Source organism: Patagioenas fasciata, chromosome 3 (assembly GCF_037038585.1).
Source record: "Patagioenas fasciata isolate bPatFas1 chromosome 3, bPatFas1.hap1, whole genome shotgun sequence".
Lineage (NCBI taxonomy): Eukaryota > Metazoa > Chordata > Aves > Columbiformes > Columbidae > Patagioenas > Patagioenas fasciata.
Genome location: NC_092522.1, coordinates 5,526,128 through 5,551,675, shown reverse-complemented (window position 1 = coordinate 5,551,675; position 25,548 = coordinate 5,526,128). Strand labels below are relative to the sequence as shown.

Here is a 25,548-nt window from a genome sequence, read left to right as displayed (position 1 = left end):
TGGGAGTTTTTGCATCCTTCAGCTACTTCACGTTGTCTCCTCTGCTGTTCCAGTGTTAGCGCATATGCTTAACGTTTGTCCTGTCCTACTCGTGTGCAGATGTATTCTATAAAATAACAGAACAAAGCGTGCCTGTGGTGATGTTTCTGTTGTTTTCCAACCGTGGCTTTAATGCTCCTCACCTCTTGCAGATCTGAACTACTGTGGAACTCACCCTCCCTGTCTGAATGGTGGTACCTGCAGCAACACTGGCCCCGATAAATACCAATGTTCCTGCCCCGAGGGCTACTCGGGGCAGAACTGTGAAATCGGTAAGTAATGCAGCCACTGAGCTGCCACTTGGCACTTAATTCTTGCCAGCTTTTAATGGCTGGTTTGGGATATATTTTATAAGATTAGGGAAAAGTCAATTTATAATATTAGTTATGTCAGGGCTCACTACAAAGATCCAGATTTGCTTGTTCATGCTTCGTCATGAACAGTTGGGATCTCTGAACATCAGCCTTCTGCTCGCTGGTGAGATTCCTACCAGTTACCTTGGCCGTCTCTGACTCAGACAGGTACAAGTGTGTGTGGTGATGAGTTTGGCAGGGTAGATGATTTCCTGCTGGCCAGGAGCTTTTGGTTTGCAGTTCTCACGGGAGTGCAGTACATGAAGAGTAATGAGGGTGTGTCCAGAGTAGAAGCGTGTGGAGGGACCGGGGGTAGCTTCTCGTGCTATAGTTTCTATAGGAGTGATGTCCTTCTGTCCCGGTGCAGCGGAGCATGCCTGCCTCTCCGATCCTTGTCACAACGGAGGAAGCTGCTTAGAGACGTCTACAGGATTTGAATGTGTGTGTGCGCCTGGCTGGGCTGGACCAACTTGCACTGATAGTAAGTCCTTTCAGATTTGTCTTAAAAATGTGCTAGGTTTGCTGGTTTAGATCAGTCTTTCTAATCCCTGATAAACTTATAGGGCAGCCTATTGAACCTTTCCTAGCCTTAGCATGTGTTCCTAGATGCCATTTATATTACAGTGCCCCTCTTCTCCTTCATACCAAGGTTTTTGTTAAATGCAAGGTGATGGAAAGGCCAGTGGCTTCATGAAAGAAGCAGAACACTGAATTTTAGTAGAATTCTGGCAAGTTGTTAAAATACTGTTTTGAGAGACTTGCCAGATCAAAATCTGACTTCCAGTTGCAAAAGGCCACAGGTGTAAACTTCTTCCCCTGTACTTTGAACCCCCTTTCACACTACTATCGTCCTTAAGGGAGGCTTTTGCTGAAACCAGAGTAGATGTAGACATTCCAAGCAGAAGTCCTGTTGTCTTCCTGTTCCTAGGGGCAAATCCAAGTAGCAGCAACTAGTTATAAAATTTGCCAGTTACTGACATTGCTCATTTGGTAACAGAGCTCAGCCTTTCCTTATTCCATGTTACAGATATTGATGATTGTTCTCCAAATCCCTGTGGTCATGGAGGAACTTGCCAAGATCTAGTTGACGGATTTAAGTGTATTTGCCCACCTCAATGGACTGGCAAAACATGCCAGCTAGGTGAGAAATGCTTTTCTCTGCATCTGATGTTGCTCTGTGGTGCTGGGGGGAGATAAATGCAAGAGGGATCATAGTTTAGCAGGTAAGGGCAGCTGTGCCCTTTGCATTAGACACATTTATAGTTCTGAAGCTTATGGACGTATTCTGCAAACTCAGAATATTTAAGCATCAGTGTTTGCAGGACAAGAGTCTCAAAGTGTAACGTGGCTTCCTTCTGTTGTCTCTTTGCTGATGCGTGCTAGCAGTTGACAGAAACAGTTAACTAAGCCAAGCAGCCGGTCCCGTAAATGAGCCAAAGTGGGGAGGGTTCGTGTGTGTGCCTCCCAGTCCTGCCCCCATATGTATTTCTTCCTTCAGCCTGTGAGAAAGTTGCTGTATCTCTTCAGCCATGTCACCTCCTCCAGACCAAGGAGTTCACAGCTGGGTTCCAAAATGTGGATGATCTCACGGAGCATGAGCTGTCCGCATTCTTCACACAGCACACTAATCCCAATGGCTAGGCTGCAGCACTCGTCCTTCGAAACACTCGGCTGAGATGTGTGTGTGTGGGGGGAAAGTCAGTCTTAATGAGTGGCTGGGTAATTATCAAATAATTAGCGTAGCCTGGATGCCCTAATTGCAGAGAAATTGAAAGAGACTTTAGAGACTGATGTATGATTGACTTTTGTTCGTTCAAGTCACGCTAATCCATGCTGTATACTACAAGTTCCTGTAGATCTGAATGAACTACTGATTGTTGCTGTGAAAACTGGCTGTAGGCTTTTTGTTTTAATTCTCTCTCCTGCCCTACAAACCCTGCATTTGGCCATTTACCTTGTTTTTTCAGATGCGAATGAATGTGAGGGCAAACCCTGTGTCAATGCCAACTCCTGCAGGAACCTGATTGGCAGCTACTATTGTGACTGCATTACTGGCTGGTCTGGCCACAACTGTGATATAAGTAAGTATCTGTATCTTTGAGTTTACTGAAGGCCACTTTTGTGTATATATGTGCGTATGCCGCTGAGTTCTAAGCTCAGATTTAAACATGAGGCAGCGTCCCAGCGGTTGATGTTTTTAGAAAGGGAGTAGTTGATGTGGAATGAAAATACACACTTTTATCAAACTCATTAGTCCATAACATAGCTATATTCTGATAAAGTGACTAAAACAATGATGTGAAGTTTCACTGCCTCTAGTAGAAGAATCGCAAAAGGTTCCCACCCATTATAATAACCTTATCTCAAGGAAGGCATGCAGGAAACTTGACAAAAGGTTTATCTAGCTGCAGTTTCAGAGAGACTTGAACTCTGTTTCTACTGTAAATATATTTCTGCCTTCTAACCATGCTAATTTTATTACAGACATTAATGACTGTCGTGGACAATGTCAGAATGGAGGATCCTGTCGGGTAAGCTGTTCTTGTTTTATTTTGGTTTCCCTGAAACTTGCAACAGTAACTAAAACATTTGAGTCTAAACACGAATAGTGTGGAAATTAGCAATTAGCTGCTATTAATTGTCATTGCTTTGAGCTGGGGAGGAGGGGCAGTGTCCTGCTATGGCATGTCAGGGTATGTGTGTGGAACAGCAAGGGCAAAAAATATAACTGCAATAAATGACTCATTTTCACTGCCAGTGTCACCAGTGAATGGGCTGGTTGTTGTGCAAACTACCTGCTGTAAATGTGGATACTCCACTTCCAAATGTGGATTAATGTATCCTACTTGGAAATTAAGAATGTAAGCCAGTGCTGGTGTGTTTGCGTGTGTGTTAATTTTTTTCCCTAAATATTCTTGCCTGGTTTTAATTCAAGCTAGTTTCTTATGTTGGTATTGGATAGCATAAGACAATATATTGCTTTGGATGTTTTTTTTCTCTTTAGTAAGAATATATCAAGAGGGAGGAAAAAACCCTTAACTCTAAACTTTCTTGTTCCTTCCCAGGACTTGGTTAATGGTTATCGGTGTATCTGTTCACCTGGCTATGCAGGAGATCACTGTGAGAAAGACATCAATGAATGTGCGAGTAACCCTTGCATGAATGGGGGTCACTGCCAGGATGAAATCAATGGATTCCAGTGTCTGTGTCCCGCTGGTTTCTCAGGAAACCTCTGTCAGGTAAGAAGCATGGGTGAAAGGCCGGCCCTCCGCCAGCAGCATTCCTGCCAGCGCTCTGGATCTGTATGCTGGATGCCTCACATCCACTCAACCGTGCTATAAAGTTGTACTTGATATCGCTGTCAGTCTGCCAAGAAAGTGCTTGATTAATATATATTGGGGGGGAAAGAAACCAACAAAAAGGCCTGACGGGCTGCTGAGGATTCTTTTTGTTAAACAGACTGCAAGTGTGTGTGTGTCAGGTTTTGTTGCGTGCTAACTATTAACTTTCAGCGGCTGTTTAAAATCAAGAGTGCTGTCTGCTGAAATAGTTGCGAGTCTAACTAAACTGTGTGCATTATGAACAATTCATTGAGGCAGCAGATAAAGAGGTCAGATTCCACAGTGTCTGCCTGTCGTAAGTGAGGGAAAGCTATGATAAAATTTCTGTTTCACTCAACCTTCCCCCCTCCTTTTTTTTTTCGTCCCGTTTTATTTCTTCTGACAGCTGGACATAGATTATTGTGAGCCAAATCCTTGCCAGAACGGTGCCCAGTGCTTCAATCTTGCTATGGACTATTTCTGTAACTGCCCCGAAGATTACGAGGGGAAGAACTGCTCCCACCTGAAAGACCACTGCCGCACAACTCCTTGTGAAGGTTTGTGTCACCTGTCAGGGAAATGGGAACGACTGGCAAGAGTTTCTGCCATAACACAGCTCCAATAATGTGATCAGTGGAGTAGCACTTCATAAAGTGGGTGAATTTTGCCCTGTGCCTTATGCCTTTATCTGTCTGAGAAGATGAGCACGATTTGTAAATACCAGGTATTTGAAAGACAGCGTTGTATCAGCATGGACAGACAACACATGTCGCAAACAGCCTGCTTTGCTGAATTGATTCCAGGCCATGGATGTGGTCCAGCGATCCTCAGATAAGATGCCGTGGTTATTTAATGCACAAACACTTGGTATAGTCCTTTTATTTCAAAGCAGCGAGCATATTTGGCACTGTTAGTTTTACAGTTGGATTTGATGACCTTAAAGGTCTTTTCCAGCTTCAGCGATTTCATGATATGTACGTCTTTTAAACATCCATTGCTAGAAATCAAACTGTTGCTCTTGGCTTAAGGAATCAGATAGAATGAGCAATCCTCACGCAGGTCTCTGCTTTTCCTACAGTAATTGACAGCTGCACTGTGGCAGTCACTTCCAACAGCACGCCGGAAGGGGTTCGTTATATTTCTTCAAATGTCTGTGGTCCTCACGGAAAATGCAAGAGCCAAGCCGGTGGAAAATTCACTTGTGAATGCAACAAAGGATTCACTGGCACCTACTGTCATGAGAGTAAGAGCTAAAAAGATAATATGTTTTACTGTCCCCTGCTCTTTCTGGAAAAAGATTCTATCCTTTCCTCCCAGACTGCTTGAAAGTTTCTTTCTTGTAGCACAGTGAACCTTGGAACTGCTTTAAGTTTTCATATCCCGCTTGGGCGAGGCAGATTGGAATTTGCTAGGCCTTGGGGAAAGTTCACAGTAATGAACCTTCCGGCCTTGAATTGTATGTGTTTAAAAACCTTATGTATACAAGGTCTGAGGTAGTTGGGTTTAATGTGGATCTTAAGGACTCTTAATATTTTTTTAATAGTAATTGCTGGGTGACAGGCTCATCACTTTGTGCATTGTTTCTCATCTTGCTTATAACCCTTCTTCTCAAAAGAGTCTTAAAAACAGAAGTAGCACCAAATAGTCTGCAGTAAGATGACTTCTAATAGCTGTACTTCTAGTTTGATGATTTTTTTTCCTTCTGTTTTTTCCTCCTCCCTTCTCCTCCAAAACGTTGCAGATATTAATGACTGCGAGAGCAACCCCTGTAAAAATGGTGGCACTTGTATCGACGGCATCAACTCCTACAAATGTATTTGTAGTGATGGATGGGAAGGAACGTATTGTGAAACAAGTAAGTTTAACCATTCTTCAGCACCCAGAGAGAGCTCTTGGGAACACAGGAGGCAGGAATGGCTGGTACTGTCTTTAAGGCAATAGAGAGCAATGTCTATTGAACATAAACTCTGCTTCTAAAGTCGCAGAGGACAAGGTGTCCTTTTCCACTGGGTCCCAGCCTTCTGTATCAGAACTAAACCCAAGTTACAAAGCTGGACTTGGAGTAGAACCTGGCTCTCCTGCTGTTCAATTTTCTGCTCTACCCTTTGGATAATTTCTCTAAGAAACCCTTAGCATTAGTACACACCGTGTTAGGAATGGCCTATCTGCATCACACTTGCATTTTGTCAGTCTCAGGAAGGGAAGAGGACTGAGAACTTGGCTTCTATCCTCTGAATGATAGTTTATGGATTAGGCCTTTTCACTTCTTGTTTACTAAAACAAGATAACACAGAAAATGAAAACAAACTGGAGGAATGTGGTGGAATATTCTTCCTCTCTGTAATAGCACTTAAAGCTTTAGAAGACTGTCTTAAGTCTTTAATCCATGATGGAAACACAGGCCAAAATTAGGGATGGGACATGCACCTTTCAAGCATTAAGTGTTGTCAATTCTGTAAACACTGCTTAGCCTGTTTTCTCTCCTTAAAATATCCAGATATTAATGACTGCAGTAAAAACCCTTGTCACAATGGAGGAACTTGCCGAGACTTGGTCAACGACTTCTTCTGTGAATGTAAAAATGGGTGGAAAGGAAAAACTTGCCACTCCCGTAAGTTCAGCATTTCCAAAACATAACAGGCGTGCTCTGTTTGGCTGCTTAAACTTGTTGCGTTGCATTAAGAAAACACTGGTATTAAGGATGGTTTGGGTTCTTTGCAGGTGACAGCCAGTGCGATGAAGCAACATGCAACAACGGAGGAACTTGTTATGACGAGGGGGACACGTTCAAGTGCATGTGTCCTGCAGGATGGGAAGGAGCCACTTGTAATATCGGTAAATATCACGCGTCATCACTGGGAATCAGATGCAGCAGCAAATCTGCGACCTCCGTTTTTCCTCTTGGTTCGGTTTTGACGGCTTGCTAACAACTTAGCGGCAAATCTTGTTTGTGTTACAGCGAGGAACAGCAGCTGCCTGCCAAACCCCTGCCACAACGGTGGGACCTGTGTAGTCAGCGGGGATTCGTTCACTTGTGTCTGCAAGGAGGGCTGGGAAGGACCCACGTGTACTCAGAGTAAGTCGTCTGGGCTTGAACTCTGCCAGAGTGTTGCATGATGAGAACATTAGCTCATCCTGTCGCCCTTGGAGTCAAGATTGAAACCAGAAGGGGAAGCTTGTTTGATGTAGGCTTTAGCATCACCTGAATCTTTGTTTTTAATGACTTTATGTGATAGAGCCTTGACCTGGGCATGAGAAAGTTGCAAAGGAGCTAAGTGGAGACAGATGTTGTCTTGTTTTCTCCTGCATTCTTTTTCTACAATCAGCTCTGTCTGCTTCCACTTTTTTTCCCCGTTAGGTTCTTTACAAGGATCTCTTCCTGTGTACATGTGTTCCACAGAGTAGTTAACAAATTTTGTGGTAGAAGCCTGGAATCAATTTTGTAGAGAATTTCAGCATATTTTTGTTAAAGTTGAGCTAAGTGTAACTTGGGCATTAGGAGAGGTTTGCTCATTCTTTACTGACAGTAGAGCTGCATTAGCCAATGTCTGCATATCTAATGTCTGTCTTTGCTTTGCAGACACAAATGACTGCAGTCCTCATCCTTGGTAAGTTTAATATGTTTATCTTTCATATTTTTTTTGTTGTTTCAGAATTCTAGATTCTTTGTAGCAGTTTTTTAATGTATATAATGACTTTTCTTTAAAGTTACAACAGCGGCACTTGTGTGGATGGAGACAACTGGTACCGCTGTGAATGTGCTCCAGGCTTCGCAGGTCCTGACTGCAGGATCAGTAAGTGTTTCAGTGGAACTCTACCTTGATATTTTCTTTTTTTTGCGTGTCACTTTAATCTTGTTGCGAGATAATCATCTTAGTTAAGTGGTAGATCTGATTAACAATAGACGTCCTGTGTCTTCTGTGTCTGTACCTAGATCTGTAGCAGATGTAGGGGGGGCAGAAATTGCCCTGAAAATGAAATCTGAAAGTGCACTCAGCTGGGGTTGAAACCTCTTGGTTCAGCTGAGTGGGCAAAATGCCCTTCAGGGTAGTCCTTCCCAGTTAGAATGTGCTTGTGTGGCACAGGTTGCTGCTTGAGCTGAAAGTGTGCCAGCCAAAAACTTTGTCAATTAATAATCCACCGACAAGCCCTGAGGTGATGTATGCACTTCCCTGTAATTTAATAATAATTACAGGTAGGAGGACACTAACCCTTTTTTAATAACAGCCATGGAAATAGAAGTTTCATAGTAGCAATACAACTGGAAAGGGGCTTAGTGTTGTCATCAGTTGAAGAATCTCATAGGGGGACAAAACTGGAGCAAGTCAAAGGAGAGGAAGTGTGTTTGTGTGAGAAAGAATGCGTCCTTGCCCTTGAAAAGCTTAAGTGGCCATAGGGGTCAGGTTTTGATCTTTGTTAGTACCACACAGCAGAAACTTCAAAGAACCTGCTCTGGGATTATACCAGTGCTGCTAATGAGAATCTATCCCTGAGCAGACACTAGAAAATGAACACAAAGTCCAGCAGGCAAATCTCTCATATTTTCTTTTTTTCTTTCTGACAAAATAAAAGGTGCTATAGAGAAATATTTTTTTATTTTCCTTCCCATGACAGATATCAATGAATGCCAGTCTTCACCCTGTGCCTTTGGAGCTACGTGTGTAGACGAAATCAATGGGTATCGCTGCATTTGCCCGCCGGGTCGCAGTGGTGCAGGATGCCAAGAAGGTACCTCCAGCTGGCCCTGTACTTGTAGTGACATCTGTGTAATCGCACACTAATAGGTTTCTGGTTGGGTTTCTGGGGCTTTGAGGGGGTATTATTTGTTGTTTTAAAGCAAGTATCTTTATTGAAAAAGCAAACTTAGCACTAAGTTTTGATGGACTCAGGAAAGTTGTGGGGTGTTTTTTTGTTTGTTTGGGGTTTTTTCTTCACTTTTTTCCTATTTTGGGTTTCTAATTCCATTCAATCTCTCTTCAGTTACAGGAAGGCCTTGCATTACCAGTGTTCGAGTAATGCCAGATGGGGCCAAGTGGGATGATGACTGTAATACCTGTCAGTGTTCGAATGGAAAAGTCACCTGTTCGAAGGTACAGCCATGCTGTGGTTTGGGTTACACTGTCTTCTGGCCCATAACCAGCTGTTACTCAGCGGTATTTATACTTCTCTAGGTTTGGTGTGGCCCTCGCCCTTGTGTCATCCACACCAAAGGTCACAACGATTGCCCAGCTGGCCACGCGTGTGTTCCTGTTAAAGACGACCACTGTTTCACTCACCCGTGTGCTGCCGTGGGGGAGTGTTGGCCTTCGAATCAACAACCTGTCAAGACCAAATGCAATTCTGATTCTTACTACCAGGACAACTGTGCCAACATCACCTTTACCTTCAACAAAGAAATGATGGCACCGGTAAGTAGCAGCTCTTGTGTCCGGAGAAGAAAAAATCCGCTTTGGAGGGAATTCCACCTCCTCCTCCCTGAGAACTCTTACTTCAGGGCAATAAATAATTTCTTATATCTCTGTGTTTGCGTGCATACATATTAAAAAAACCTAAACGCCTTTTTTATATCCTCCAGGGACTTACCACAGAGCACATTTGCAGTGAATTGAGGAATCTGAATATTCTGAAGAATGTTTCTGTTGAATATTCCATCTATATTACCTGTGAGCCTTCGCAGTTGGCAAATAATGAAATACATGTTGCCATTGTAAGTATTCCTGGAATATTTTTAAATGCCTTCGTAGTTAATTGCTTGGATATGTGTGCAACATGTGGACTTCATAAAAATCGTAATTCTTGGCTTTGTCAGCATTTCTTGTGGTTTAGTTTCCATCCCAATTCCCTTTAAGGACAGGGAAGAAATCCTTGTTACATTTGCATACCTGAGAGTTACCATCTGGTGGCAACTTTTAATAGGGGTAGTAAAGCATTTTTCTGCTACGCTCTCTTGAGCACTGCTTTTTGGGGGCTTTTTAGTTTTCTTTTTAAAGATGGGGGACAAAAATTCTGCATTATTAGTTTCTGCCTGCAGCTGGGGGGGTTGGTTTGTTTCTGCTTTAAGTGTTAAAAGTACGGAGAGGCTTAACTGATTGCGAAAGTTTATAAATAGCGGATTACCCGCGCATCTGATCTGGCACGTGGTGTTAATTGTTTGACTTCTTCCATAGTCTGCAGAAGATATAGGCGAAGATGAAAACCCAATCAAAGACATCACAGATAAGATTATTGACCTCGTCAGTAAGCGCGATGGCAACAACACGCTAATTGCTGCAGTCGCGGAAGTCAGAGTGCAACGGCGACCGGTGAAAAACAAAACAGGTGAGTGTTCCCTTGTGTCCGGAACATCCGACGCTTGCCCTGGCTACAACAGCCTTTCAAATTAAATAAGAAGTGTCAGTTTTTAGCTTTCCACACAGCACCAGATGTGCTGGCGTCTCACTGCCAGCTGCAGTGGGTACAGGGCAGCTGCTGCTCCCTCTGAGCGGTGGGACAAAGCCATGACTTGGCTCTGTGCATATGAGGAAGATGTTTGGAGTCCTAAACTTGCTTCAAACATCCTGTATTCTAAAAAAGTTAGGATTACTGTTATATTACATTCTGGACCCCAATGAAAGAATAAGGCTTAAGAACGGAGATTTAGGGGGTTTTTTGTGGCAAGCGTGGATGGGAACGCTTGGTTTGCAACAGGGGTAACTGGTGTTGTATCTCTTCCAGATTTCTTGGTGCCATTACTGAGCTCGGTCCTCACCGTAGCCTGGATCTGTTGCCTGGTATCTGTTTTTTATTGGTGCATTCGGAAGCGCCGAAAGCAGAGCAGCCACACTCACACGGTGTCCGATGACAACACTACCAACAACGTAAGGGAGCAGCTGAATCAGATCAAAAACCCCATCGAGAAACACGGAGCAAATACCGTTCCAATTAAAGACTACGAAAACAAAAACTCTAAAATCGCCAAAATAAGGACACACAATTCAGAGGTGGAGGAAGATGACATGGACAAACACCAGCAGAAGGCCCGATTCGCCAAGCAGCCAGCGTACACTTTGGTAGACAGAGATGAGAAGCCCCCCAACAGCACCCCTACAAAACACCCAAACTGGACAAATAAACAAGACAACAGAGACTTGGAAAGTGCACAAAGCCTAAATCGAATGGAGTACATTGTATAGCAGTGGGGTGCTGCCGTGCAGGGCCTTTAAATATCATTATAAAGGCACTCAAGAGCTTGTAGTTCTTAAACTGTTGTGTAATATTTGAGTCTAAGGCTATTATTTACTTAGAATCCCTGTGTTAATTTAAGTTTTGACAAGCTGGCTTACACTGGCAAGGATAGTTGCTGTGGTTGGCTGGAAAACCAAGTGCTGCATTTCACATCTATGCAAAACTAGTCAAAAGTGCCCTCGTGTAAATTCAGCTGTAGCTGATACATCATGGAAACCTTTCCTAAGGTATCACGTAGCCTTATCACTCCTCCTTAGTGTTCTATTTTTTTTCCTGCCAGATGTCCCAATTTCTACAGTTGCTTTAGAAGAATACATTTTATTTATATTTATTGAATTTGAGTTTTTTGTATATTGGTTTTATGGTGACGTACAACTAGTTCTGTATTTGAAAGTGCCTTTGCAGCTCGGAACCACAGCAACTATCACAAATAAGTTTATTATTTATTTTTTTATTGTATTTTTGTTGGGGGCGGGTGGGGGGAACTTGTCAGCAGTTGCTGGTAAATGAAGAATTTAAAGAGGAAAATGTGTCAAAAATAGAAGTTTGTATAGATATGTAAATAATTCTTTTTTATTAATCACTGTGTATATTTGATTTATTAACTTAATAATCAAGAGCCTTAAAATATCATTCCTTTTTATTTATATGTATGTGTTTAGAGTTGAAGGTTTTTGATAGCATCGTAAGCTTGTGGCTTCTCTATTTTGAATTTATTTTCTCGTTACATGTTGCCTATATGCCAAAACTAAGGTGTTCTGAAATAGTTTATTTTTAATAGGATGGGCTTTCATGCCTTGATGCTGGTTTTTGTACAATGTCAAACGTTTGAAACACCTTCCATAGTATCACTCTAAGACTATTTGTAAGTACTGACTGAGGCAGTTTAGATCATTAGACTAGAACATTTTTTTTGCTGCTTTAGACTTGAAAAACGAGTGACAGGCAGAGAACCTGCTAAAGAAGCAGTTTAAGGGAACAAAACTGAGCTATTACTTTATGTAGATGAAATGTGAGTGGTTGCATGTACTTAAAATATCAAATTAGCGTGTGAAGTTGGAAACACAGCAATCTTCTTTTGTAAATTCTGATTATTTTGTTTTTCTCACCATGAATATGTAATACTGAACCACTTGTAGATTTGACTTTTTTTTTTTGTAATCTACTGCATTTAGGGAGTATTCTAATAAGCTAGTTGTTGAATACTTGAACAGTAGAATGTCCCGTAAGATCACTGTGTAGGTTTGCCATAGATTACACTGCCCGCCTTAACAAGTGAGGAAATCAAAGTGCTATTACGACGTTTAAGATCAAAAAGGCTTATTATAAACATAGTCATCTCGGTGGTTAACCATTGAGATCATGAAGATTCCTTGTATTGTGATATTAGTGTTATATGAAAATGCATCTTTGATGTGTTGTTCCTGGCAATAAATCTTGAAAAGTAATATTTATTAAATTTTTTGTATGAAAACATGAAAGAGCGTGGAGATTATTGAGCTGGAAGGCGCTCCTGGACTAGTCAGTTGTGCAAAACCAGTAGCAGGTGTCAGTTTATGTATCCAAGACCTGCTGCTGATTTGGGTGAAGTCAGTTTTTGGTTAGATGGTGACAGGTTCCCCTCTGGCTCCAAATCAAACTGGGCAGGGGTTCGGGAGCTGTGTGGCCCTTGTTCTCAGTGTCTTTTGGCAAATGTTCCCTCCGTGCGCTCCTGGGAGGGCGATGATGTGACTGGAGTTGTGCAACCAGTTTACGTTGCGTGGGCCAATGAGCCACCACCAGATACAAACTGCTGACCCGGATGGGAAGGGATCCATAGATCACACTGATTTCCAAAGGGTAAAAAATGCTTTGTAAAGCATAAACTCTTAAGATACTCTACATAAAGAATGCTGCAGTATGAATACAATGAACACTTAAAAGACACACTCTGGTCTGTACCTTCTTTACAGCTTTCTAAAAAAAAAAAAAAGGGTAAAATCTATTTAGTGTTAACTTGATATTTCAAACTCGCATTAAAAGGAGATTTGTAACTCATTGCTATACTACTGTGAAATTGGGGGCTGCCCGTACCATTCAAAAGCACTGGAGAATCATCAGTTTACCATCTGCTGAATGGGAACTCAACAAGATCAGCTCCATCCTCATCAAACACATCCCATGAGTATTTATTCCCCTTTGTTCCCTGACTTCTACAATGTGCAATAAAGCAAACACATTGTGTCTAAAAATGCCATTTAAAGATAACAGAATCTTCCACCTCCCTCAGAAGTGCTTGTCTGTACCTCCAATGTTAAATGAACCATCTTCCTGACATCACCCAGCTCTCAAACCTGATGATGCAGAAGCCAACTACCTCCTCTACAGGACAGAAACATTAAGACCTGAATCTGTAGGAATAAATCTGAGTCTGCCTTCTTTCACGCAAAGGAAAAAAAAAAAGGAACAAAAAGAAATAAAACCACACAGGGCTTTTCCTAGTCCTGGGAACATATATTTGACAGGCAAGGCAAATTCTAATTACAGACTTAATATACCGACAAAGCTGTTTAGCTCTCTGAAGATTCCCTGTAGAGCAAAACCTGGGTACCTCAAACTTCAGAACTTGTCAAAGCCTTAAGTGCACTGTTCATGTCTTTATTTCCAGCCTGTACTGTATTGAACACGCAGAGTTTCTCCATATACAACCTGTTTTTCCCATTTAACATTTCACCGCTGCCTTATTGTGTTATTAAATTAGAGCCACACAAATCATACAGGGGGAAGGAAGAGAAGTGTTTTCCACCATCATGAAAATAAACAGAAACATGAAGTTTAAGGCTTTCCCATTAGAATAGCAAGGCCCATTTATTTTTGTGGAAATGATTATACTTTGCCAGTTCACAGTTCACTATTCTGGAAAGATACGTTCTGTTTAGTCGGGAGAAGTTTCCCACTGCCGGTGTGGGTTTGCTCTTGGGATGCTTACTCATCTAAGAACCGAAAAATGTGTGTTTCCTGAGCTGCCATTCAAACATAGAAGCTTTAAAAACTTACTTATATAAATCCCTTCTCGCAGCCTGAGCTTTGCTGTGCCTGCAGCTCATTGAACCTGCCCGATCTGGGTTTGGTTGAGCTCGAGCTGACAAAGCCACATCAAAGCCGTGGAGAGGTCTGACGGAGAGGTACGGAGCGAAAAGGCGCTGACGGCGCACGTTCCATCGGCCGGCACGCCAAGATATTCACATCACGGGGGGAACGAGCCTTGGGAACAGCTACTTCTGCATCGCTAATAGGAGCAATGACAGCCGGGTAGCGCTTGGGTGGCTGAAGTTGAGCGAGCGACCAACATCAATTGGTTTAGGACCCAAACATGGGACTGGGATCGTCAAGCAATTTCACTGATGAAGCTATTTTGAACAAGTCACAGGGCAGAGGCTTTAATGTTTTTATCTGAATATGCAAAAATCAGAAGTTCTGACAAGGGAAGTGCCCAATTCAGCCTTTTCCTTCCCAGAAGATGGAAGTGATTGCATAAGCTCCCCCTCTCCAGCTAAACAGAGCCAAGAATATTTAAGTCTATTTAAGAATTTTTCAACTTCCTTTTCTCTCAGTCTTGACATCAGTGGCCACCGTGATTACTGTTTCCCAGTTTGCTTTTAAAGGTTCCCAAAAAAGGGGAAAACCCAGTAAAATAGCTGTGCACTGATGAATTCCAGTTTGTGAGGAGGAGGAGGAAAGCGGTGAAGGTTCCGCAGGGCCCGTTGGGCACCGGCTGGAGGTTCAGCAGCGCTGGAGCGATGCGGTGTCAGCCCCAACCCACAGTTTCTCTCTGATGTGCAAATTGTTTCAACCAGTTGCTCTACAGGGTGGAGAAATAAATCTCTATTCTTTTCATTTGAGTGCTATGAGATCATATTAACATTAAAAAGGGGCATGCCCATCTCTGGAGTTACAGCTCAGGACACTTCTCTTTAGAGATCTGATGCAGAAATCAAGACAACAATTATTCTGGCAGCAAATAAAGCAGCTATGGAGCTAGATTTCCACTTCCTAATACTGAGATACTATGTCTCAGTTATACCAAAGGATCCAGCTTTGACAGAATGGGAGCAAATCATGGAATTCTCATTCAAAAAAGGTTCTCACAGGAACCAATTCCTGGCTCTGGAAAAATTGAAAAGGACAGCAAAGGAGGTGGGACAGGGGATGTTAATTCCCTGGACAGGTTACAGCTGAAACGCCTTTGTGACACTGGATCATTCTCACAACTCTTTTACGATTTCTCAGCACAAGCCAACACTAAACAAAAAGTCCCCATGTAAAAATGTCACCTTACTGCGACTATGGAAACGACAAGGTCGTGCACTAGCCGGTTCCGTTTTAATTAGAAATAAAATAAAAATAAAATAAATTATCAAATTAAATCAAATATAAATAAGTAAACAGGATGGGAGAAGTGTGTTCACAAATCCTTGAAGGAGAGAATTTGTGAGAGAATTTGTAGTACATTGCTTTACCTTGAAGGAATTGCTCACCCTCAGTGCTGCCCCACCGTCAAAATCAGCATATTCATGTCCCTCCCGGGCTGTGCTGCTTTGATATCCCGGTGATGAAAGGCTCCGGGTGCTGCTCCCCACCCCACACCTTTGCGTTCACACCGGGTTTTGGGTGCTAGTTAATGCTTATTAGAGAAGAAAAAAGCAGAAAGCAAAGAAGTGAGGAGTGCCTTTTATTAAAGCTAATTTCTGAGGCCAGCCCACACTTCCCACCGCTGGTTCTGATACAATTAACTCCGTTTGCTCAAGCCTGCATTAGAGTCTTTTAACGCTGCATTAAGCCTTTTATTAGATACTGATATAGGCGAAGAGATAACTACTTGTAGCGCGCAATCTGGGATAGTCTAATGACACTTTACATATCTCTTATTCCAATTGCGAACAACAAATTATTTCCTCTGTCTTTTTCCTTAAAAAGAATCCATTTTCCACTCAAAAGCCAATGAGAAGATGATATAAAAATGTCAATTAAAACTCAGCCAACGCAACCCACATGAAGAGCGGCGAGAGGGAAGGCAACGCACGCTGACAAAATAAAGGCTCTTTAACACCTCACCTGGTCAAAACTCTCAGTAGCAAGGAAAGGTTTGGTCCTTAAAATTTTCCTCTTCTGTTAGAAATAGACACTTCTGAAATTATTCAAGTCAAGCGTAACAAAGAAATGTGCCTATGCAATGGAAATAGGGTGCTAACGCATGCTCCAGACCCTGCTATGCAGAACCACCACCTGATGGGGAACATCAGAACCAGCATAAAGTTAATGACTCAAAGGAACTCTTGCAGTGGTTAAAACCTTCCTGCCGATCAACACTGGGCAAGGGAGATTTTACATCAGCCGGCTTCCTCTTTATAATTAAATACGTACAAGGCCGGTCTAGCTTTTGATGTGTGTTTAAACACAAAAGTTCACTAAACAAATATTTTTAACTACTTTGATGTAAAGAATAATGGAAACGATAGTGGGCACACAGGAGAAAGTGCTTGGCTAGGAAAGGGCTGTTTCACTATCAGCAAACAGCACAGAGCGAATTAACCAGATGATTCATTAAAAATAATGGCTAGTTTGGAATAGCAGTTATTTCTCTATAAGAAATATATATATTTTTTCAATGTAAGCTCTGCATTATGGGCTTTGGCCAGTCTCAGACCTACACGTAGTTCAGAGCAATTCAAACAAGCTCTGAAAAAAGAATACAACCAAATACAATAAACCAAAAAAACAACCAATCAAATAAATGGTTTCTGTGCTTCAATGCAGTTTTGGAACAGAACACTGTCTTAAATATGTATTACTTTTAACAGAATGGCATGCTAACTTTAGCTAACTTTAACTACCATTAACTCTGAGACTAATTGTTAATTTTACTCCAGCCCAGTTTCCAGCTTCTATTCCCCATCAGACCCATGATCTGGGTGCAGATGGATTGTAGATAAATGCAAGGACTGAGAAGACAACCTTGGGCTTCACGTACAGAGATATCAGAGGCATCTGGTAACACCACGGTCTGGATGTCACAGCATCACACATCAGGTTTGCAAAAGGGAAACTTTTCTAGCAGCCAAAATGAAGAGTTTTGAGCAGCAACACCATCGTAAATCCAGAAATAACCACGAATTCAAAGCTTTTCCCTGAATAACCACATTTCTGAGAAAGTCCACTTGCCTTTGTTCTGAATATCTCCAGGCCCTGATACCTTTAGTGAACCTAACCTCACATTTCTCACTGTTACCAGATCACTGCTTTAAAACATGGATGTTCCCACGCCAGAAGGAACCAGAATAGTAAATAACATCACAAAATATCCTAAAGGAAAAATCAGAGTTCTTAGCTAGAGGGACAAGGATTGAATCTGCCCAAGTCACCTGTGGAGGTACGACATTCATTTGTAAGGGTGCATGTAGGTATGTTATTCAGTTCTGATTAAAACTTAATTGTAATTATAAGGTTGAACTGTATATAATAACAGTATGCAATGGTACAAAATATATGTGGTTGCTCTCTGGTTTCTAATACTTCGGTGGATTTGGAGAGTAGAGAGGCAAGAAGGAGAGAAGCTTCAGAATCCCAAACTGTCAGCAGTGATAGTTTGGGGGGTACCTGCTCAAGAACATCCCCAGTTTTCACAGATACAACCGGTGTGTTTCCCAGTTTAGAAAATCAAACACGAGGTCTTTTTCTGCACAGGAATGAAATGAAAAGAACTGATGTGTCTGTCACTGCATAATCCTCCAAACCTGCTGTAGGTATCTGTTACAACCAGGAACATCCCGGGAAATTCACAAAGGTCTAAGCAAAAGAAACAGTAGAAACTGCAGTCTGGAATACGTGCTTGTACCACTTTTAATCAGTTCTTCACTGCGAGCACTTGAAGAAGCTATCCTGAAAATACACGCTAAAACTCCAATATAAACTGTTATTCTAATTACACTTGTTTTTGTAATAAATACTTATTTAAATATCCTTATACCTCATTTAAGTCCATAAAAAAATGTGCTTTTTACTCCCTTTCTGGCCCATAGAGAAGACACCAGTAAACATACCTCAGATTATTCTCAATCCAAACCCATTTGCAGCCTCGGTTTTGCTCGTTCCTAGGAAAGACCTTTTTGCAGAGCCAAAGACTGGGAAGCATTAGCAACCTCCCTGCAAAGCGCTGTGAGAAACATCACACAAACAAGCTGAAAGAAAAAAAGAGAGAAAATGCATTCTAGCAGGCATATAGAATCTTTTCTACTTATTGCAAAAGCAGAAATTATTTCTAGCAGAAAGATGCTGTTCAGTTGATGGTGTCTTGCTGTCCACTGCTGAGTCACTAACTCTCATGAGGACCTGTATTGAAAATTGTTCAGAATTGTTTGGCATAAAATGTCTGTGGTCACACTGGTTTTGAGAGAATGAGAGAAAATTGCTTATAATTTTATTTTAGACAGTTTTTTTAAAGATAAGCATGAAATAAAGTTACATTTCCTTAGCACGTTAGAGTACAAAAGTAGCATTAAAAAACATTGCGCAATTAAAAGTCACCTCTATCTTAAAATAAGAAATAACTTGGGTATCGCTAACACCTGAAAAACTCTTTGCACACAAACGGGGCCTGATTTTGAAACATGAATGCACAAAGATATGCATATATGGTTCTGTATGGACTTTTCCCCGTCTCAATGCTTGTACGTCCAGGTGACTGAACGTATAAAATGAATCTTCCTTTTTCCAAAGATTGAATGCACGATTGCAGCCCGGGTTAGAAATCAGTGTTCAGATCAAACCCGCACAAGCAAAAAACTATAGTTTTTTGAGATCCCACTGAAAAAGTGCGTCTTAAATTATCAGCAACATTAGATCCTGGTGAAAGATTTATTTGAAATAACCTTAATTCGCCTTATCGTTGTAAAGATCGTATGAATAAACCATGAACTTCCCAACAGAGAGACAAAGGATTAATTTTTACTGGAATAAACTATGTGTTCAGAAACAAGCAAAACACTGAATAACCGCAGCTACTAACAGATCACAAAAGTGACACTTGTGTCATTAGCTGATGTGACTTTTTAATAGTATTATAACATACACAGATCTAAAATTCTGCTTAGTAAATATTATGAGAGATTTTTCTTTCTATAAATAAAACACTGGTTTGTAGAATATTTCTGTCTAATTCCTAAAGACTTAACAGAATTATCTTCATTACAGTCCCAAATGACTAAAATACTTAATTAAATTGTCTTTAAAAGTTTTATCTAATTTTGACGTTTTATTACTTTTTATTATTTTGAATTGCTTCCTACTTTTTGCATATGCTTTCCGAACACAAACGTGCCTGGCCACTCATGCCACCGAGGTAATATTTCAGACTTTATGATTTCTTAAGCCTTCGCAGTTTTAACTTCCTGAGACCATTTTCAGCTTCTTTTTTTCTCTTTTGGGTAAGCTTCTCCGAAAACACAGGCTGCGGTTCTAACCAAGATGGTGGCATCACAGGCAATTCTTCAGTGGTTATGTTTGGCTCAATTTTGTGCGTCTGTTCTATGTTGTTTCTCACAGAAAGAGGCTGGGAGAGGTTTTTTCCCGAAGTTAATGACTCCTTATCAGATAAAGTCTTTGTTGCGTCTTTAGAAAGCCACCTGGAATTAAGTGGGGTCTTCTCCTCCAGGAATGAACATAAACCACCATCATCACGCTTACCCATTTCCGGATTGCTAGGAATTAAAGGAGCCCCTTCAGAGGATACTTTTTGAAAATGCTCTAACTTTTCTTCAGAACCACAGCTCTTTTGTTGAGCCTGTGTTTGGGTCGCTTGTTGACTTGGTTTTGGACCCAGCGGTGCTGACTCACAGCTACGAGGAGGGTTCTCGCTTAGAAGACTCAACTTGAACTGCTCCGCAGAGTGAGGTTTTTGCTGGCTGCCAACATCAGCTGGCTGTTTCTGATTAACATCATTTTCCAGCTCCAAAACAGGAAGCTCCAAGTTGCTTTCAGCTCTATTGATGCAGCCCTTTAGCTGTCCCATGCTCCAACATTTCACTTCAGGCTGAGGATGGAGAGAAGTCGGACAATCGCTCTTGCCGGTCCCTGTCTGTGAGTCCGCTGAGCCAACATACGCATTCGTAGAGCCCTTGCTGGTTTGAGGTTTGCTCGTGCTACTTTGCTTTGTTTTCGTCCTTTTTACACTGCAAGAAAAAGGAATTTTGGGTTTTTTTAAATTAAAAAAGAATCTTTGCTGCATCAATCAGCCCTTCTTGCAAACTCTGAAACACCACTCCGGCAACCCTCTTTCTGACTGTGGAAAAAACCCTGTGTATCATCTTGACAAGCAGTAATGTTTGTTTAGTGTGGATAATATCAAGCGTTATCCATCCGATTTTCCACTGCACTAGGGGAACCCTATTAATTAATGACTCAGCCATGAAGGAGATCACATTCTATTCCAAGAGGCAGAACTGGATTCATTACAGATGTGAAAGGTCAACACTGCATAAGTATATTGAATTCCTTCCCAAACTGGCTAGATAAAATAGTATTTCCTAAGTGCCTAAATGATTACAAACCATTCCCATATATTTACATGCATAATGTATATCTCAATAATAGAGGGGGGCAGGCGGGGAGAGGCAGCATGTGCCTTTCTCTCTGTGTGAGAGTTTCTAATCTCTATTTTAGAATGTTCCTCTGGAATTTTTCCCAGGACATTTCAAAGCGTTACTTTAGAGTTAACCACTACTCATCTAGTATCAAGCCCATTCATCTGGGGAGGACTTAGGTAGTGCAAGTAGATGATATTCTAAAAGGAATTATAGAGGAAGATGGGATCACAAGGGACCTGATGGAGCATCAGTGCATAAATGCTCCTCAGCAGGATGTCACCTACAAATCTGGACTTCACATAGGCTTATGCACAAGCTCTGAAGCTGTCTATGTAAGATTCTGAGTCTAAATATATTACTGTGGATCCTGCCATGCTGAGACTGCTTTCTGCTGCTCTGCTGATGCAGATGTTGAGCTCCTCAGAAAGAGGGCTCTTCCAAAATAGGTACAGCTGGCATCCCTCCAAATCTAACCTCATTTCTGAAGACAACGCAGATGAGACAACAGCGGTAAAGAGTTGCCAGGCTTCACAGCTAATTCCCAATTCTGCAGTTGATTTGGGGCTGCTGGCAGCTTGAGCAACTAAGAATGGCCTCCTGGTACAGCACAACACTAGAAAAACATTCAGCTCACCAACCAACCCTCCACATCCACTACAGCAGGGACACCCTTGAACTGTGACCAAAGATCCAGACTAACACCATGATACACTGCAGACTCTCAAAATGAACAAAGAAAATATGTTTGCAAAGTGTTTTTCACCAGATTCAAATATCAGATATTTATTTTGGCTCAGAGCTTCATTCAAGGAAAAAACACCCTGTTTTGATTCTGCCTAGTGCTATGTGAGATCTCTACGTGGGTTGTAATAGCTTTTTTCATGCTGTACAAAACAACAACGATCGCTTTATGTGCTTATCCATGCTAGAGTAGCAGTCTCTTAGTAATTTAAAATAAACTTCTGTAAAGAAGTTTATGTTATTTGAAATTTTATTACACAGGTTAGGTTCTCTTAACCTAAATTTTACCAGATAATAAATTTAACACCTTAGAGAGAATAATGACATACATTTCTTTCAAGATGTCTTGCTTTATCTGTTCATTCAAACTAATCTTAAGCTTCTTGTTCTCAGCAGATTCAGTAAAATATTCAGACGTCCCATTGGAAAGTTCTTCTTCCTGCTCCAAAAGAAAATACAGGTTTAAAACATGACACATCAAGCTATGATTATTCAACATAAAACTCCATTTCTAATACTAAGACTTACAGATGTTCTTTATTATTTTAATCTGAGCTGCCTAAGAGAAACAAAATCACTTTTAATCTTTTTAATATTTGGGAGTCTAGTCAGTTCCCTCCCCTTTCAGACTCCCAACGAACATATTTCATATGCTAAAATACACCACAAACAAATAAGACTGTAATGTTAAGGATGTAGCTTTCCAAACCGTCTGAGGAAACTGTTGGCAAATATTTGACATCTTTGTGGCTCAAACTGTGACAAATGCCAGGAATCCCTCTTGCAGACAGGAGCATGTTTGTCAGTTGGTTTTTTTCTGAAGAGACTGACTGGCGCAGTGGTCTATACAATTATTCTCAGAAGAATTCCCATAATTTTCCATGCTTACCAAAAAACATACAGAGCGTTATTTGCTCAGTTAAGGAGGCAAGGGTTAAAACTTTTAATACGAACTTTCAAATGCTCACAGCTTGTAGTGGTTGGCTACTATGGGACAACAGGGGAATTCTTTCTGGTCTCAGCTAACAGCAGCACCGTGGTTTTCTATAATATGAGATTGGGGCAAGAAGGAGGGAAGTAAAACGCTCCTTTTCTTCAAGCTGTGAGCATTTCCTTTCGCAATGAAACAATCTCAATGAGAGAAGGGCCATTTGCTGGCTTCACTATCAACTACTTCAAAAAAGTATTATCTGGGAGGTTATGGGGAGGGGAGAAAAACATGTGGGAAAGTCCATCTCCTTTTCTTTGACATGATTTCTTAAATCAGCCTGCATAATGCAACTTCTGATCGGAGTTCAAACATAGGAGGTGCTTGCTTTGACCATTTCTTGCTCTGCACTATGAATTTAGTACACTGGAGCCAGGCGGTATGAAAGAACTGAAGAAAGTAGAGGAAAAACTGCAGAGGCCAAAGCGTGTACACGACCGCTGTCTGGAACACTCCTCAGGAACCCATCACTTCTAGGGAATTAAGCCCTCCCCTTTTTATTTTTACTTCTATTTTAAAGAGAGGGGGGTAAACCTCACAGCTCTTTCTCAAAGAATAAGCCAGCTCTTGTTTTGTAAGCAGAAAGAGGGTAGCCAGGCAAAGAAATAAAGCCATTTCAACAGTTTAAAAAAACCCAAACCTTACAGCTGTTTTGAGCCTTCCTTCCAGAGGCAAGTTACGCAAACATTTTTGTGTGTATTGAGAGATGCAGGAGGTTCTGTCCACTCATGCTGCAACGCAGCGGGCAGAAAACACACGGGACATAGATGCAATGTGATTTCAACCTCAGAAATCAAGCCTAACTAGTTTAATCTGAGGGATTAATTGCTGCTTCTAGTCTCGTTAGAGGTATGGATTCCCCTCATTTGACTAAATACATTTTCATATTTTGTAAACTATTAAAGAGGGGAATATTATTAAGATAGTCAAGGGCTTTGCTATTTTCAAGAGAGGATAAAGACTCTGAACTGTAAAGTCTGTAGAAACTATTCTGATTTCCAGTAACGTTCAGACTGAAGGAACTTGCACAATCATTCTGCATCAAAGCAGCCGGAGCGCACTCTTGCGTGGCCAGAGAACAGATACACTTTCCTTATTCTGCTTTATGGTAAGGCTAGTTCTCTGAAATGTTCATTCCTCAACTGGCACACTGGGGCAGGACCACCAGTCCGCTAAGGCAATTTGTGTAGATGTGGTAAAAAAATGGGTGGAAAATAGCACTTTGTACAAAATCCAGGAGGACTTGGGACAGGTCCTGCCCAGGCAAACTCAGCGCTGCAGATAAGCAATAAAGCTCAGTTTTGACTTGCATCTGGTTATGGATGGGGCACGAGCATTGCCTGGAGTGTATCGTCACGTCACGGTATAAAGAACAGACCCCGGAGAGAGGCAAAGATGACGAAGCCGTGTCACTTGTGAGTTGAGTCAGACCGGAGTTAATGGTCCAGAGTTGAAGGGCTCACATGTTCCCTCACGGAGTCATCGTCAACTTTTTATTTTGTTTTCAAATAACTTATCACCTAGTGACAGAAAAGGGTTAAGGTGTTCAAAAAAATTAAAAAAATCAAAATGATTTATATGTGAAACACTTCTGAACATGCCCTCTAAGTACAGTAGATTTTCCCCTTGGAACCACACCCTGTAAGTGCTGTATTTTGAGAGCTGAACAATTAACATAAGGCATATGAGTCAGTCTTTGAAAGACTCTGTGGGAACCAGAGAGCCTTTTGCTATTAGGAGTGATGTAAACTCCCTAAGGCTGGAATAAGTCCACAATAGAAGGCAAAGAGAGTCATAAATAACAACAATGGGCACTCCATATACTACCAAGACACTCAGCCATTATTGGTGATACTTCCTTTATTTTCTTTATTAGACTTAATAATTTTAGTTAATTAAAAAAAAATAAAAAACACCGTCTGTTTGGGGAATACTATTTATTTCCTATGGGAACTTCAGGACTTGTTAAAGACAGAAAAAAAAAGCTAATCGGCTCTCATCCTGTCTAGTAATCCCAAATTCCTTTTAGGCAGTGAAATAATTAAAGAAAAATATTCCAGGCATAAAAAGGAGGACAGCAGAAGCAGACATCATATAAACAATGACACCATGACAGAGAAAAACGTCAAAGCACCGCCAGACTTGTGACTTTGACTCTGAAAGAGCTGCAGGGAGTGGGATTGCTGCTAACAAATTAAAACCACATTTCTTGGCAAATTGTTAAAGACAGACATATTTACATTTGTATAGAGACTGGGTGGGCACAAAAGATTAAAATGCTTCTTTAGCCCTTGAACTGCCAAGTTCTATTAGAAATATGTGCTCTTAAAATCCTAGGGTAAGCTCAGCTCTTTTTGTCACTAAAACTCTGCAGAAATGAAGCTGACAAAGTCTTACAACCCTACCTGCTCGCACTAGTGGCCCCTCAAAACCTCACTTTCAGATCCTTAGTAGTTATTCAAAGAGAAAAAAGCAAAAACAACAAACCTCTTACTAAGACCTGCATATAAACATGACTGTTGGGCACAAAACACACTTGCTTTAGGGCTTATCAAATTGAAAATTCAGTTTTATTACTATCTTACTTAACTAGCTATCTCACTCAAAACACAACAGGAATCCTCAAAAATATAACAGTGGTGACTGCCATCTGCAGCTCTCTCCAGCATTAAACACCTGGGAAAGAGCTACTTGTGGATGTGCACTTGCGAAGAATCCTTACAACTCATTATCCTAAAGAAGAGTGAAAGGTTTGGCCTTTTCAGCCTGAAAATAATACTCATACAAACATTGATTTTTTTTCTCCCTTTCAGTCTAGGCTTTGGGATGCTGGGTTGAAAGAAAAATCCCCAAAGTGAACACCACAGCCCCCCCTTCCCACTTTTCATTTGGTTTCATACTTTCTAGTTGTCTCTTCTCAGGATAACAGTTGCACATGTTTATGCACCAATAAAGTGACACTAAGGGATAATTAAATTTCATGTCTGGTTAACAAAAAAAACCACCCCACAATAAAAGGCACACATTGTTTCTGAATTGCATTTATGAATGTGGCTCAATTTGCTCATCAAAAAATACTTAACAGAAAACATCAATGAGTCCAATAAATCAAATTTAGTATCAGAGTGGCATATGGGAGGGGACTCTGAATATAATAATGTAGATAAAGCAATGAAATAAAGCATTATCCCAGATACAAAAAAGTGAATAAAATTAAAATTAGTAAAAGGAATCAGACAGAAGCACTTATTTTAGGGGAGCTT

The 25,548-nt window shown here is 41.1% G+C and overlaps 2 protein-coding genes across 4 annotated transcripts in view; one reads left to right on the top strand and one right to left on the bottom strand.

Moving 5' to 3' along the window:
* The window catches only part of JAG1 (jagged canonical Notch ligand 1), a 35,676-nt gene extending 23,259 nt beyond the window's left edge, over positions 1 to 12,417 (top strand). For both annotated transcript variants that reach the window (XM_065834910.2, XM_071805679.1), the window contains exons 7-26: positions 192 to 311; positions 760 to 873; positions 1,420 to 1,533; positions 2,360 to 2,473; positions 2,877 to 2,923; positions 3,458 to 3,631; positions 4,119 to 4,269; positions 4,791 to 4,955; positions 5,454 to 5,567; positions 6,210 to 6,323; positions 6,434 to 6,547; positions 6,672 to 6,788; positions 7,293 to 7,320; positions 7,421 to 7,506; positions 8,327 to 8,440; positions 8,693 to 8,802; positions 8,884 to 9,120; positions 9,288 to 9,419; positions 9,880 to 10,030; positions 10,427 to 12,417. In XM_065834910.2, coding sequence (XP_065690982.1) covers positions 192 to 311; positions 760 to 873; positions 1,420 to 1,533; positions 2,360 to 2,473; positions 2,877 to 2,923; positions 3,458 to 3,631; positions 4,119 to 4,269; positions 4,791 to 4,955; positions 5,454 to 5,567; positions 6,210 to 6,323; positions 6,434 to 6,547; positions 6,672 to 6,788; positions 7,293 to 7,320; positions 7,421 to 7,506; positions 8,327 to 8,440; positions 8,693 to 8,802; positions 8,884 to 9,120; positions 9,288 to 9,419; positions 9,880 to 10,030; positions 10,427 to 10,884 — 2,774 coding nt within the window. In that variant the 3' untranslated portion in view covers positions 10,885 to 12,417. The remainder of the gene's footprint in view (positions 1 to 191; positions 312 to 759; positions 874 to 1,419; positions 1,534 to 2,359; positions 2,474 to 2,876; positions 2,924 to 3,457; positions 3,632 to 4,118; positions 4,270 to 4,790; positions 4,956 to 5,453; positions 5,568 to 6,209; positions 6,324 to 6,433; positions 6,548 to 6,671; positions 6,789 to 7,292; positions 7,321 to 7,420; positions 7,507 to 8,326; positions 8,441 to 8,692; positions 8,803 to 8,883; positions 9,121 to 9,287; positions 9,420 to 9,879; positions 10,031 to 10,426) is intronic.
* A 3,233-nt stretch (positions 12,418 to 15,650) lies between these two features.
* The window catches only part of SLX4IP (SLX4 interacting protein), a 76,946-nt gene continuing 67,048 nt past the window's right edge, over positions 15,651 to 25,548 (bottom strand). Inside the window, exons 8-9 of one of the 2 annotated variants that reach the window (XM_065834749.2) lie at positions 21,627 to 21,739; positions 15,651 to 20,142 (exon numbers count right to left, since the gene is read on the bottom strand). In XM_065834749.2, coding sequence (XP_065690821.1) covers positions 19,329 to 20,142; positions 21,627 to 21,739 — 927 coding nt within the window. In that variant the 3' untranslated portion in view covers positions 15,651 to 19,328. The remainder of the gene's footprint in view (positions 20,143 to 21,626; positions 21,740 to 25,548) is intronic. The other variant, XM_065834750.2, reaches the window with a different exon arrangement.